The sequence below is a fragment of the Carettochelys insculpta genome, chromosome 8 (assembly GCF_033958435.1).
Source record: "Carettochelys insculpta isolate YL-2023 chromosome 8, ASM3395843v1, whole genome shotgun sequence".
Classification (NCBI taxonomy): Eukaryota; Metazoa; Chordata; order Testudines; family Carettochelyidae; genus Carettochelys; species Carettochelys insculpta.
Window position 1 is genome coordinate 44909738 of NC_134144.1, and position 15030 is coordinate 44924767.

A 15030-nucleotide genomic window follows, 5' to 3' on the forward strand; every position below is an offset into this window, starting at 1 on the left:
GATGTGTAGTTTTCATACTCCCGACATAACTAGGCCAGCAAAATTTTAAGTTTAGAACAGGCCTGAGTAACAGCATTAGGGACCATATTCTGCTTTTTATGTGGTTATATGGCTCAGTGGCATTGGTGAGAAGACTGGAGTTGGCCACATATTGGACAAAGGTAGAATTTTTACCTTCACTTTCTCTCTGATCTGAATGCAACTACACTGACTCCTGTGATTCAGGACAGTTGCAGGTACTAGTTAGTTACCTATTCCATTCAATTTGCAGTACAGTTTGCAGGAGCTTGAGAGGAGAAGGCTCTTTAACAGAGGTGAGGGGAGCAGAAAAAAAGTAATACAAAGCTGAAAGAGTGGAGGGATACAGTTGATCTCTGTCTGACATGAATATGGGTACTTCTGGTATCAGAAGGGTTGCCCAGTTAGTCTGTATCTTCAACAACAACAAGAAGTCCTGTGGTACATCTGGGGCTCATTGCCTCACAAGTTTTCTACCCCTTCCTACGGTATGAATGTGCTTGACCACAGCTGCAAGCCACCAGCAACTCCCTGGTGCAAGTCCCCCTCTGCCCTGCTCTCTCTGGGAGGGGTGCTGTGGGAGCAGTTCTAGGGTTGCGTTCCCTGGGGCCGTGTTGGTAGCCGAAGTTGCATCCGCGGTACTTCAGGTCCATCTTTAAACAGATGGGGTTGAACTGGAGCAAAGCGCAGGGCGGTTGTTGGCATTTCACGCCAAGTCCCAGACTAGTTGGCATTTTGCTTTAAGTCGCTGATTGCTCTGGGGGTCGTGGGAATCCACCTCCTGCGTGGAACGTGCGGGTCTAGTCCCCCTGCAAAGCTGGCAGGCCTGCAGCCCCGGAGAGACGAACAATTTTAGTTCTTTATTCATCACAAGCGGATCTTACCCGAAAGCGCCTCACCCCAGACATGCATTTGTTTGGCTTTAACCTGCTGCGTGGTTTGTTGTGACGCTGCAGCCGAACAGGGCTACCCCCGTCCCCGCGAGACGACAGGCCTGCAGAGTGCCCAGGAAGAGCTCGATCAAGTACAGCCTGGTGGCTGGGAGCGGGGGAGCCGCGAAAGGGAAACCCTCCCCCACGCTAAGGCGCTATCATGACTTCCAAGTGCCTGACTGGCAGCGAGGGCGGGGGGTTCTTACAAGCGGCGGCGGCGCCTCGGGCTGCAGGCGGATTGACTTAAACCCAATCCACATCCGGCGGGTTCACACCGCCCGGCGCGTCTGCCCCGGGGCGGGACCAGCCAGACACTCCCTCAGCCGGCGCGCGGAGAGCCGGAGGGGGCAAGCAGCGCTGCGCCGGGCGGCCGGTAGGGGGCGCCGCGCTGGCTCGGCGCCGGAAGGAAATGATGTGCCTGGTGCTTAATTACGGCGCCGGGCGCCCATTGGCAGAGCGGGGAGCAGCCACTTCCTCCTCGCGCCGCCGCCGCCGTCGTATCCCAGCCCCTTCTGTCTCCGCGGTTGCTGCCACCTTGGGCTCGCCGGCGTCTCGCCCGTCGCCGCCGGCCGGGGGGGGGGGCGATGCAGCCGGCCTGGGCCGAGGAGAAGCGCCGAGATTAGAGGCAGCGGCGCGCGGGAGTCCAGCCGTCGCCGCCGCCGCCGCCGCCCCATGGCCAGGGCTGGCCGCCGCTAGCGCTCCAGCACCGCCGCAGCTCCGCGCCTTCTCCCTGCGCTCTGCCATGAAACGGTGAGTGGTCTGGGCGGCCTCGCTGCGGGCCCGGCGGGCGCGTGGGAAGGGCCAGCTCTCGCCGGCTGGGGGGCGCTCCCCCCCCCGGATGCCGGCACGTGACGTACGCCCCCGGCCTGCAGCGCGCCCCGGAGCCCCCCGCGCCAGGAGTTCATGGTCCGCGGGCGCCCTGCCGCGTGCATCGCTTCCGAGGGAGGCATGGGGGAGTCCTCTTCCGAGCTCCCCAGGCGGGGGCGGCGGTTACGCGCTGCTGTTCCCGGTGTGAGCCCGTCCCTCGGCGCTGTGACCAGAGAGGGGCTCCCGCACGACAGTGGGGGAGCGAAGGGGCTGGTGCTGCGGGTGGGTGAATGCTGCTTTTAAATGGACGACTTGCTGCTCTCTGGCTGCTTCTGTCCCGGCTTGAGGCACTCCGAGGTTTTGTCGGGGGGCTGGAGCGTCCCACTCGTTGTCGCGCCTCCTTTGTAATGTAGAAATGATCGGTGAAGGAGACTGGCACTCTCTTGTTGGTTCCAGTGGCTTCATGCTGATTGATAAACATCACAATGAGTAACACATACACAACGTTGTTAATTTAGTCCTTTGAAGAATGGAGCATATCTATTGGCGGGGGGGGGTCTAGTTTCCCGTTAAGTCTCTTTCCTATTAGCAATAAAACATCACATGAGCCCCGACGTCAGAGGAGTAGCCGAGTTAATCTGTATCTGTATCTGCAGGAACAACAAGAAGTCCTGTGTCACCTTACAGACTAACATATATATGTAGGATAGTAACAGAGAGGTAGCCGTGTTAGTCTGCACTCCAACAAAACAGCTGCAGAAATACAGCACTTTAAAGACCAACAAAATGATTTGCTCAGTGATGAGCTTTTGTGGGACAGAACCATTGTACTGTGGCACTTTATAAACTAACAGATATTTTGGGCGTAAGCTTTTGTGGGCAAAGACCCACTTCATCAGACAGGTCTGATGTGTCTGATGAAGGAGGTCTTTGCCCACAAAAGCTTACACCCAAAATATCTGTTAGTTTATAAGGTGCCATGGGACTTCTTGTTTATGAGCCCAATCAGGAACTCATTTTAAAATTGCTTTTCTGTAAGCTTTCTAAATAACTGTAAATATATTAAACATGCTTTGAAGTAATGAATTGTTTCCAAACTGTAGCCCACATGTTACAAAGCTGTTTATCATGCGTTGTGTTTGTAGTCAAGGCTCCCTCTCCAAGTACATTGATGTCCTTCATCAAGCTAATGGAATTGCTGTTGAGCAACAGAAGTCAGCCTTGTCTCACAAAGCTGAGCAGACTGACTCAAGAGCACTTGATTCTTGGTCTTTCACAAACTAGCTATATCCATCTTCCAGCTATCTGTCTCCCTTTCCCCTAAACGCCAACTCAAAAGTTGTGGAGAAATGGGTATTTTCAAAAGAGGAAGGAAATATCAGTTGTTGGGAATGTGGGGAGAGGAAGCTCTTGTTAATAACCCAGTCTCAGTGACTCTGTCTTGTGAAAAGAAGAATACTAGATACCAGATTCCACCCTTTGTGTCTGTTGTGGCTCGTGCTATTGAGTGTTTATATACTAACAACCACATGTCTGAATCATTGACTCCAGTAGAAATGTTCTGGGCTATATACAGTGCAGTCATCATGGGAGATGTTTATAATGGTTAACATTTTTCTCATTCTTTGGTATATGAGAGAAGACAACATTGTAAGCCAGTGTAGCAAATATCCAGTTTAGCAAAGGACAGAAGGCTGATAGTCACAGAGGCAAAAAATTTTGTGTGCATTTAAATCACTGAAGGCCATTTCCATCATTACTGATTTGAAGATGGAATTCATTTATTCAATCAAACCACCTGTTTATGTAGGTGAGAGAGGTTAATACATTTCTACCAGCCCAAACAATTTTATTAACACTCATGGCTGAAGCATGGTGTTACCCTTTCCAGTAAAGCAATTTGAAAAAATGCCCTCCCTGTAGAGGTCAAAAATGATCCATTTACAACAGTACCTTTTTATAGTAAACTGGAAGAAGAATGCCTCACTTTCTTTTGAGTTCATGTTTACAAAGGACACCCCCCCGAAATCTGCTGAAGACTTTAGGCTTGTACAGGTATCACTGAGGGCATCGTCTGTCCTAGACAGTCTTTCATGATTTGTGATGATGCAGGAAGTAGACTCTCAGATTCTAGGGATTCACTTGTAGCTGACAGGCCTGAAGCGAGCATTCTTGAAGTGGCACCACTAAGTGAAATCTACAGATACTGTTGATTTTTTTTGTGATAGACGCTGAGACACTTCTGTGACCCCCATCTTCTGTTTAGAAAAAATCCTGTTGTTATGAAGGATGAAGCCATTTGTTTATGGTCAATAACATGCTTGGATCTCTCTTCAGTTTTCCTTTCTGTGTCCTGTAGCCTGTATGTTCTATGCTTCTCATCTGTGGCAACCATACTAACCACCTCAGATCTACAAATGCCCTCCAAATTCCATCTGCAAAGGTGTAATGTTAATTGAAAAGTATGGAATTGAAGGCAGAAGAAGGGACAAGCATGCAAGTGAAGCAGCTTGGAAATGGATTACCTCTTCCTTTGATGGGTCTAATATTTATTTTTGGGCACTTAGGAGAATCTAATAGACTAAAAATTACATTGTAATTCATAGTGAAGGTAACCTATCTTGTCTCTCACAGTTAACAGTGTTGTGTTCCATGTTGTTATCTTAAGTGACCTGACTCCTATCTCAGTGTTCTTAGTATGAAAAACCTCTTTTCTGTCTTGTTATAAGTAACCTGGAATGCCATATAGTAGGAATTGTCTGACCCAGACGCCTCAAGATTTCTGAGTAGTCAGTGCTTGTAGCTCTTCGCATTCTTCATATGTCCTTTTGTAACCTAATGACAAAGTGGTGTTTTTTTCCTCTGTCTCCATTTCAGGACACACGTTGGGGCATATATAATATAGTGACTGAGGTCATTTCTGAGCCATTTCACTTTATATACATTATTGGCCTTTATGTGACAAACTGTCAGTCCAAAAATATTTAGAAGGTGGGGCTGTTTTGAAAAGCCTGCAGGAAGGGAACCATTCTTCTGTTTAATTATATTTCATATAAATGTAACACTTCAAATTTGGAAGCAGAGAAATGGAAATCCTCTTTGGATATTATTGGTGATAACAGTGCCACTGCTTTCAGTTCCATCAGCTGCTCTGTTTTATAGGGAGCTCCAATGTCAGACTCCTCATATCTTTATGCAGTTCTTTTAAAATTAGTCCTGGCAAAAGCTGATTTTATTTTTTTTTTAAATAATTTGGATGGAGAATATTAACTGTAAGAACCCTTTCTGTTTTTATCATCTTGAGTCTTCACAGTTGCCCCAGTTTTGGTTCTTTGGTTCTTTTTAGTTTTTATTGACTTAAATTTTGGCAGTTGTGGGAAATTTATGAAGTGGAATAGTGCCCGGACAATTACTTAATGGTGGTAGACATTGAGACTTAAATCTTTATAATGGTTAAAACACATTGCTAACACCACATGCCAAAATACATGAAATAATTAGCCAGAGAAAAGTGTTGTTTGAGAACTTAAAAGTATGATTTCAGGCTATCTGCAAATTTCATTTACAGTTGTGGGAATACTTTTTGTGTGTGTGTGTATTGAAATTGACATTGATAGGTTTGGAAGAATAATCACAGATAGCCATGTCAGTCTGTATCTTCACAAAACAAGCAGTCAGGTAGCACTTCAAAGACTATCAAAATAATTTATTAGGTGATGAACTTTCATGGGGCAAACTCACAAAAGAAGTGGGTCTGCCCCACAAAAACTCAGCACCTAATAAATTATTGTGTTAGTCTTTCAAATGCTCCATGAATGCTTTTTTGGTTTTGTGATGGTTTGCAGAATCAGACTTATTTATAAGGTGCCTTACAACAGTCATATCTTTCTAATTTTACTTTTGTGAGGAATGAATGTAACCATGGTATTTTCTTTATTTATTGTAAGGAATATAGGAGCATATTGGTTGGTTTGCCTTTGCAAATGAATCATGTTATCTACTGTTTTCTTACTTGGTATACAGTAGTCACATTAATTACTTATAAAGGCAAGTGTAACTGTTTTGATGGTGACCACAGAAGTTCAGTTTGTCACTCTTTCCTATTTCCAGTTATACTATTTCCTGAAGCTTCCAAGTTGTGTGATCAGCTATAATAGTGGTGTCCAGCCAGTTCTGAAGCAGTAGCCACTATAGTGGTTACTACTATAGCAAACTAACCACATTATTCTGAAAATGTATTTGATGAAGCCAACTAGCCACACTTGGCTGGGTAAATAGCCACATGTGGGTAGTGTGTTGAATACCACAGAATTAGAAATTTTTGTTTAGAGTGCTGTCTAGCCTCACATATGTCAAGTTGGTTAAGATATCTTCCAGGTAGTCTGTCCATCCAAGTAAAGTAGCCAGGAACTTTAGGAAGTCAGCAAGTCTCTGCTTCCTCATTCGTTGCATTTGGGAAGCTCTTGGGGATAGGGAGATAGGACTTTTTCTCCCTTTCACAATAGAGTGGAGCTTAAATTTCATGTGAAGCTGATGTAAGGAAATCCCTTGATTTGTGTGGGGTTTTTTTAAGTAAAACAGCTTGACCTTACAAGTGGGTTCCTGTAGCCTGGGCTTATGCATCTATCTCTGTTTAATAACTCACAGTGACAGTGCTGCCTGCTCCACTCCCAGCTTGACCTCTCTTGCCTCAGATCAATAATGCTCGCAGGCTCTGAGTGTGGACTTCTTTCCCCTTGGTAGTCTAACCACTGCTCCTCCTCTGGCTAGGGTTTAAGTATCCTCTGTTTAAGTATCTTGTAAAGACCTTGTTCTCTTACATCTACACAGCAAGGAAGAGCCACATTTAAACCAATGGGGGAGCTGTTGTGGGACAGGGTCACCAGACGATGCTTAATCAGGGTCCTATGCTGCCAGCCCTCATGAGTGTGATAACCAGTGGGGATTCTACTAGGCTCTTTGTCTGGGCTGGGAGTCAGTGGCATGGTGTTCTAAAATACTACTGTAGATAAGGCAGTGTGGATTTTAACACAGTTTTAGAACATGTGATCTAATAGCTCCGAAACCTTAATTTTAAATCCTGCTCTAGACAAGTCCCTAGTGTGTGGCAGGAGCTTTAATCCTTCTGTGCTTTAGTCTTCTACATCTGTAAAATAATCTTGTCAGATGTGCTTGGAAATCAAGCCTTCTAACACTTGTTACTGCTTTGAGATCCTCAGATGGAAGAGGCTATGTAAGCACAAAGTTTTATTATGAAATTTAACAGATATGCTTTAAAGGAATAACCAACTGAATATTTTTATTACTTTTAAAGTATCCCCTGCAACAATTGCAACACTTACATAGTAACACACTTCAAAATAATATTTTTAAAAGCATCTGAGGTGACTTAGTCACTTCTGAAAATGGGACTTGGCCTCCAAAGTATATGTCTACACTGCAGAGGAAAAAACCTGTAGCATGATTTTTTAGAATCCAGGCCATTTGACTTGGGTTCACGGGGTTTGGGCTACAGGAGTTAAAAGAGCAGTGTAGGCACTGGTGCCCAGTAAGTGCAAACTATCTTGAAGCCTGGGTTCCAGACTGAGCAGGCGCATCTGCACAGCTATTCTTGGCTCTTCAGCCTGTGTCCAAGTCAGCTCAACTTTGGCTCTGAGAGTCAATGCTGTGGGTTTTTCTTGGGAGCCTAAAGATATCTATATTTTGAAGTCCCATTGACTTTCAGTGGGTGCTTTTGAAAGTGCTACCTTAAAAGAACTGAAATGAACTCAGTCATGAAAATGACTGAGGTTTTTTTTCTTTTTCTTATTGGATCAGCTTAATCATTGAGAGATTGTAGGAGATTAAAAGTCGGATAAGATCAAGAAATGACTAATAACGTGTAAAATGTTTCAAAAACTTTTTATGAATGTTACCTATTTAGTGGATTTAAATATGCTGGCTCAGAGATGGAAAGCCAAAATCCAGATAATCAGGATGACTAGTAACAATTCATCTGATAGCACTTCATATACTGCCTCTTCAGCCTCTGACCTGCTGTTTAATTTCATGCAGGATCCAGTTTAATCCTTTTAGTCCTCCACTTCACCTGCTATCCTGTTGCCTGTAACACTTCACTGAAGTCAGTGGAGCATTGGGCTATGCATGGCAGACTGAGCAGTGCATCAGAACTGGGCATTTTACCTGCCATTGGTCAGAACCCGCCCTAAAGAATCTTTGCTGTATATGCAAAATTAGGGTCTCTCTTCAGGACCTGTCTTCCCTAGTCTTACACCAGTGTTTATTCTAACTGGTCGCCTGAAGAAACTGCTGGCTGGATGAGCGCATATCTTCCTTGTGGGCAGGTACTACATCTGTCATAAAATGTTGTTGCTGCCCTGTTTTTCCCAATGCCTCCTGGGATATGTCTGCCGAAGACCTTTTAACGAGAGTTGCCATTGTGCAGTATACAGCTGCTAAGTAAAAACACTAGTTAACTTGAGTGAGTTCACAAACGTTTGTTTTTGTTTTTGTTTTTTTTTAAATGGAGGGCTCAATGTCCCTACTGTCCTTTTCTGAGTCTAAAATTTAGGTTTACTTACCTATGTTGCTCAAGGGTGTGAAAAAAGGTCATTCTCCTGAGCACTGCAGTTAAGCTGCCCACATCCCCTAGGTGTAGATGTGACTATGTATAATTCTTGTGTTGACTATCCAAAAGCACTTGGATTTTCATAAAATCAAGGGAGAAAAACTAATGTAGAAAGCCTTTATGCTATGGCAATGCAGCATCATAGCTGCCGCAGCTGTTATAATGAAGACTGCCCTTTGGGCCAGAGGTTGAAAACCAAACTCCCCATCAGCACAGAACTGTGACTTTTATGTGACTTCCTCAGGTCTATAGAGGTAGTATTAGGTGTGGCCCTTATAACACTGGATGCCACATTACCATTATGGGCTGCATATGTGACCCACAATGTGGTGTTAGGTGAAGAACCAATGGTCTAGACGGAGGGGAAAAATAGCTACCACATTGTTGACCACAACTTAATCTTGTACTTCTGTGAGGGGTGATTGCCACCTACAGGTGGAAAAAGTACCCCAAAAGTTTCTTGAGTAAAAGTGCACCAGCTTTCACTTCTTCTGGATGCTTCAGTACAATCAAGATGTGATGTGTGCAGCTGTAACTCCAGTAACTTTTTGGGCACTTCTTCCCAGGTCTGCAGCAAACAGCTAAACACTACTTGCCTCGTCTGTGCTAGCACAAAGTGGTAGATGGTATGGTTTTAAATGACTTATTTTTCCAGTCTAGGCAAAGCAATAGGTAGATCCTTTGGTATATGACTCTGGATACTACTACAACACTATATTTCCTGTCCTGGTATTTAAGAATCATACTTTCAAATGCTTTAAGAGGGTAAGACTCAGGCCAGCTCTACACTAGGAAACTAGGTCAGTATAAGTATCACTCCTGTGTTTGAAAAATCCACATCCTGGAGCCACACAGTTAAATAGAGCTAAACCACTATTTAGTGGGAGAAATACCCTGTGACGGCTACCATCTCTGGGGTAGGTAATGGGGTAGATATGGTTCTCTGCCAGTGGGAGGTCAGCATATAGGTACTGTCAGTGAAGTGTGACAGCAGTTTAAGTGTAGATACGTCCACGATTCTGAAGTGCTAGTTAGCACAGAGCTTAGCTGCAGAATGCAACCTGAATCGCATAGCAAGTTTTGAAGTATGGGATCTGTGGCTTTTGCTTGTATGTATGTTTGAGCTCTTCTACAGAGGACTTGTTCTTCTTGTTCTCACCCTCTGCAAGCTGAAAGCAAATGTGGTTAAGGAGGAAGATAAGGAGTCTGGTTTAGGCATTGGGGAGGTGGTGTTGGGAGAAGCACAGCAATTTCAAAGTGCAGCAGCCGGCGGTATATTAATGAGGTGCTGAATATGCATTTCAGTGCCTCATTAGTAATCTTCGAAATGGCCATTTGCATGGCCATTTTGAAGATTTGTGCTAGTGTAGACAAGGCCCTGGTTAATATGTAATCATATCAGAAGAGCACTCTCCCGTTGGTATTAGGTCACCTTAACAAAAGGCAGAAGATTTATTAGTGGTAGAGAGTTTCTCCCACCAATATAAAGTGACATCTACACTACTAAGTAAAAACAACCTCACCTCAAGCAACGGTAGTTGTATCCATTTAAGCAGTAATGCAAGTGAACTAAGGACATTTCAGGTAAAGTTTATAACAGCTGTCTGATGAATGATATTTTAACAGCAACTGAAATCAGTAGATTTTAATAGGCTGATGTAATTGAAAAGATTAAGCTTCTAAGAGACTGTTCAAAGCTATTTTTTCAAATCATATAGTGTTATAGTGGACCACAGCTAAATATGAGTCAACAGTGTGATGCTGTTGTAAAAAAAGCAAACATGATTCTGGGATGCATAAAGAGGTGTGTTGTGAACAAGACATGAGGAGTCATTCTTCCACTCTACTCTGGACTGGTTAGGCCTCAGCTGGAGTAGTGTGTCCAGTTCTGGGCACCACAGTTCAAGAAAGATGTGGAAAAATTAGACAGGGTCCAGAAAAGAGCAACAAGAATGATTAAAGGTCTAGAGAATTCAACCTATGAAGAAAGGTTGAAAGAACTGGGCTTGTTTAGTTTGGGAAAGAGAAGATTGAGGGGAGACATGACAGTGGTTTTCAGGTATCTAAAAGGGTGTGATAAGGAGGAGGGAAGAAAATTTGTTCTTCTTGGTCTCTGAGGATAGAACAAGAGGCAACGGACTTAAACTGCAGCAAGGGAGGTTTTGGTTGGACATTAGGAAAAAGTGCCTAACTCTCAGGGTGGTCAGTCAGTGGAATAAATTGCCAAGGGAGGTTGTAGAATCTCCATTGCTGGAGATATTTAAGAACAGGTTAGATAGATGTCTATCAGGGATGGTGTAGACAGTACTTAGTCCTGCCATTGGGGCAGGGGGCTGGACTCTGGCTTCTCGAGGTCCCTTCTAGTCCTAGTATTCTAGGATTCTGTAATCCCAGTGGTGTTAATCCTATCTGGGATTCCCTCCACCCTTTCAGAATATAAACAGCAAAGAAAAAAGCCACATCTCCCATCCAGACTCCAGTGTCATATTGCAGCTCTGAGCTGTCCAGAACAGAGCACACAGAATTCATGTGGCCCTGCAAAAGACAGCTACAATTTTATCATATTATCAGTAGGACTATTCTGAAAGCAAGTATCTTTCACTAGCACCCACCATTTAATTAGGGGTGTAAGAAGTTAACGAGTTATCCAGTGACCAGTAGGCTTACCAGCCTGCTTACCTAATAACTGGTTAACTAGCCCACCTGGAGCAGCCCCTGCACCTGTGTTGAGGCAGGGCAGTTAGCCCATTAAATAATATACAGCCCACAAAGGGAAACAGGCTGAGCGCCCTTGCTCCGAGGTCTTGCCTTTACTCTACCGTGTGATTACCACAGAACTTGAGGTATTAAAGAGTATCTCCCCAGCCAGACAGCCCAGGTGAGCAGTACCTGAGTTAGCCTAGCCTGGATATGAGCAGCAACACTGCAAAACACTTATATAAGTTACTGCGTCCTCACTGACACTGCAGTGCAGTGTGTGTGTGTGTGTGTGTGTGTTTTTCTAGCACTGCTGGGGACATGACACCCCATGGCTCTTTGTGCAGCGGTAAGTTGAGCCACTATGGCTACGTCTACACTAGCCAAAAACTTCGAAATGTCCGTGCAGATGGCCATTTCGAAGTTTACTAATGAAGCGCTGAAATACATATTCAGCGCCTCATTAGCATGCGGGCGGCCGCGGCACTTCGCAATTGACGCAGCTCGTCCAGACGGGGCTCCTTTTCGAAAGGACCCCAGTTACTTCGAAGTCCCCTTATTCCCATCTGCTCATAGGAATAATGGGACTTCGAAGTAACTGGGATCCTTTCGAAAAGGAGCCCTGTCTGGATGAGCCACGTGGCGGCGAGCTGCATCAATTTCGAAGTGCCACGGCCGCCCTCATGCTAATGAGGCACTGAATATGTATTTCAGTGCTTCATTAGTAAACTTTGAAATGGCCATTTGCACGGCCATTTTGAAGTTTTTGGCTCGTGTAGACATGGCCTATGATTTTTATACAGTGAATGGATACAAAGTAGCAATACCTTTTATGGTCCCATGGGATAACTGTGGGAAGACATTAGAGAACTAGCAGCATTCAAGTGATTTTAAATGGTGCCCTCACTGAAAAGTGGGCAAGCTGCTAGCAGAGTAAAGTGTCATCTGGGCTCTTTCTAACCTATGCCTCCAGACAGGCTACCTAACCTGATTTGAAAGCACCACTAAACTTGGGTGGAAAGGGCTGTATGTGGGGACGGGGATACACTTAGGTAAGAACCCACATGAACACATTCACAAGAAATGCCTTAAATATTGAGTCTGTTCTGGTCTGGCTATGGTCCGAAGAAGTGGGTCTGTCCCACGAAAGCTCACCTAATAAACTATTTTGCTAGTCTTTAAAGTGCTACTTGACTGCTTTTTGTTTTGATAGTGTATAGACTAGCATGGCTTCCTCTCTGTTACAAGAAAACCAGAGAGGCTTGTAACCTGGGATCAGCCTATTTGAGCTATTCCCATTAATTATACAAAAGAAAGCACCTCTAGAACTGGTCTGACCATATACTGGGAGCAGCAATACCAAACAAAAGTGCTTGAGGAATGCCCAGTGAAAAGGAAGATCTACACACAATTTTAGCTGTATGGAAAAAATATTTACATAAAGAAAATCTACCAAGCATTTGTTTTGGTTGATTAACTTGGCCATCAGGCATAGAGACCAGAGGGGACAACATTTTGAGGTTCCTTCCAGTTCTACGATTCTGTACTGCAGGCTGCCCATTGTTTTACGCTAGGGCCGTGTCTACACTAACCCCCCTTCTTTGAAGAGGGCATGAAAAGGACACGGACCAGGGAACATCAGTGAGACTCTGCCATGCATATGCAGCACCTCATTAGCATAATGAGAGCCACATGAATTTCAAAGCTGCTTGCTTTGAAGTGCTGATAGTCAGTCTATTCATGGGCTTCAAAATACACACCCAACCTTGAAATTCCCTTACTCCCAAAAAGGATTTCAAAGCTGGGCGCATGTTTCAAAGTGCCCGCATCTAGACTGCCTGTCAGCACTTTGAAGTAAGCAGCTTTGAAATTTGTACAGCCACCATTATGCTGATAACGTGCTGCATATGCATGGAAGCACCACATTGATGTTCCCTGGTCTGTGTTCCCGCCTTGCCCTCTTCGAAGCAGTGGGCTTGTGTAGACACAGCCTATATAACACACCACCCTAACAATACAGCAAATCATTGGGGAACTTCACAAGACGTATTTTTCTTTCATGGTATACTTCCACAATTTTAACGTACTCCTGCACTACAGTCATTAGTCAAAGTCACAAGCAATATTTTTATTAAAGAAATCATTTAAAAAAAGCGTTGACTCCAGTAGTTCATGTGATATATTCTTTTACCCCTTTTTAGACAATTTCAAGTGAAATTAAAAACTCTTCAATGTGGAAATAAGACCAGCATTTGAAAAAAAAAAAAAAGTTATAATACACACACACAATAATATAAATGAACTGCCCAATTTGGTACCCTGCCTAGTGAACTACAAGTTGTAAGTTTTGTTTGGTTAAGGTGAGTGAGTGAGAGAGAACACTGCTGCCTTGCAGTACAACCCTTTTACAAGATCTTTGGCCCTAGTAACCTGTTACTAAATCATGCTGCACCCTTGCCAAATCTCAAATCTAGCATTACCAACAGAGTTTGGTCTTGTCCGCAGAACCCAAACCAGTCTTAGCCATGTTGGGGGCTCTACCCCAGTGTAATCAAGTCATCCATAACAGTTTTTGTAGTGAAGTACCTAGATTAGTACTCATATATAGCTGATTTTATATTCAACTAAATGAAATTTCATATTGTATAACTTGACCGTACCAAAGTCATTGGCAGGCTTGCCAGAGGGGCCATGATAACTCCCATGCTACATACAACCAGGCAATAGCCATTCTTCAATCTATGTTTCACTTTATCTCTTTTTTTCAAATTATCCCTAAGTACCTGATCATTGGTGTGCACAGTCCAGAGTCTATAGGCTTTAAAAGCAGGAGAGGGTTCCAGTAGACTTGCAGCTTCCCAAACATGTTTCCAGTTAAATAAGGTATGTTGATTGTCATCTTATCAGCTACCTTCCCGAAATCTTAACATTGGAAATAATCCACCAGCTGAGTGGTGAAGAAGAGAATGTATTCTGGTAAAAAGCCACTATATCAAGAAGTATCTGATCTACTTCCTTTCTGTATTTGCCAGTTTTACTGACAAAGTAATACTGACATTAAGTGGTTCCCTTGTGTCTTACTGATAATACTAAATGTCATGTCAGTGAGAATTCTACCAGCACCCAATACCTTAAGCTGCTAGTTTACAGTAATTGTTTTAAGACTAAATTTTAAAAAGATACAATTTTCTTCAAGTAATTCAACAGAGAAGAACCCTAAATAGCCTGGTCTGTTCTGAAAAGTAATACACTTTTTTAATTTTACATTTGTTTAAGGACCCTCGTTCCTGTCTCCTGTCTTCCTTTTCTATTCGGCATTACCTGAAACTAGGGAAAAAATTATCTAATCCTGGCAGGATAGGTAACATGTAGCCAAAACCGCCTTAACAACTCATGTCTACCAATCCGTTCCTTGACATTTCAGTTATGCCTCTAACCAAAAATGCGCACACACAAAAGAAACTGGGACTTTAAAACAATCCTGGCAAAGCTCTGCTTTGTGGAACTTTCAAGGATCCCACTACAATACAACAACCCACTAATTGCTTTAAGACCTGTTCGATGAGCCTAAACAAAACTCTTAAATAGAAAGGAAACCAAAGACAGTTTTCATGATTTTTCCCTAGTGAAAAGTGGCCAGGAAGATCAGTACAACCACAGCCTACTCTGAAATCCCCCACAATCTCTCCTCATATAGCTGATCAGCAGCTTCCGTGAATTCAAAGAGAGCCTTTAGTAATCTCCTGTTCAGTGGTACAGCCAGCAGCAGCTGCCCACCTGCCTCACTGGCTGCAGGATACTCGCCAGCCACACGAGAATTCCCATTAGAAGAACAGGGGCCTCCTCTGTAGTTTGCCTTTTGACAAACCGTGAAGGTTCATAGCCAAAGCAAGAAATGTCTGACCCCAGAAAAGAATGGGAGCGAGGTGGAAATGCACCGAAATACCT

The 15030-nt window shown here is 43.9% G+C and overlaps 1 protein-coding gene across 2 annotated transcripts in view; it reads left to right on the forward strand.

Moving 5' to 3' along the window:
• Positions 1-1153: 1153 nt before the first annotated feature.
• ACVR1 (activin A receptor type 1) overlaps positions 1154-15030 on the forward strand; it is a 105811-nt gene continuing 91934 nt past the window's right edge. Inside the window, exon 1 of one of the 2 annotated variants that reach the window (XM_075000808.1) lies at positions 1154-1700. In XM_075000808.1, the coding sequence (XP_074856909.1) occupies positions 1360-1700 (341 nt within the window). In that variant the 5' untranslated portion in view covers positions 1154-1359. The remainder of the gene's footprint in view (positions 1701-15030) is intronic. The other variant, XM_075000809.1, reaches the window with a different exon arrangement.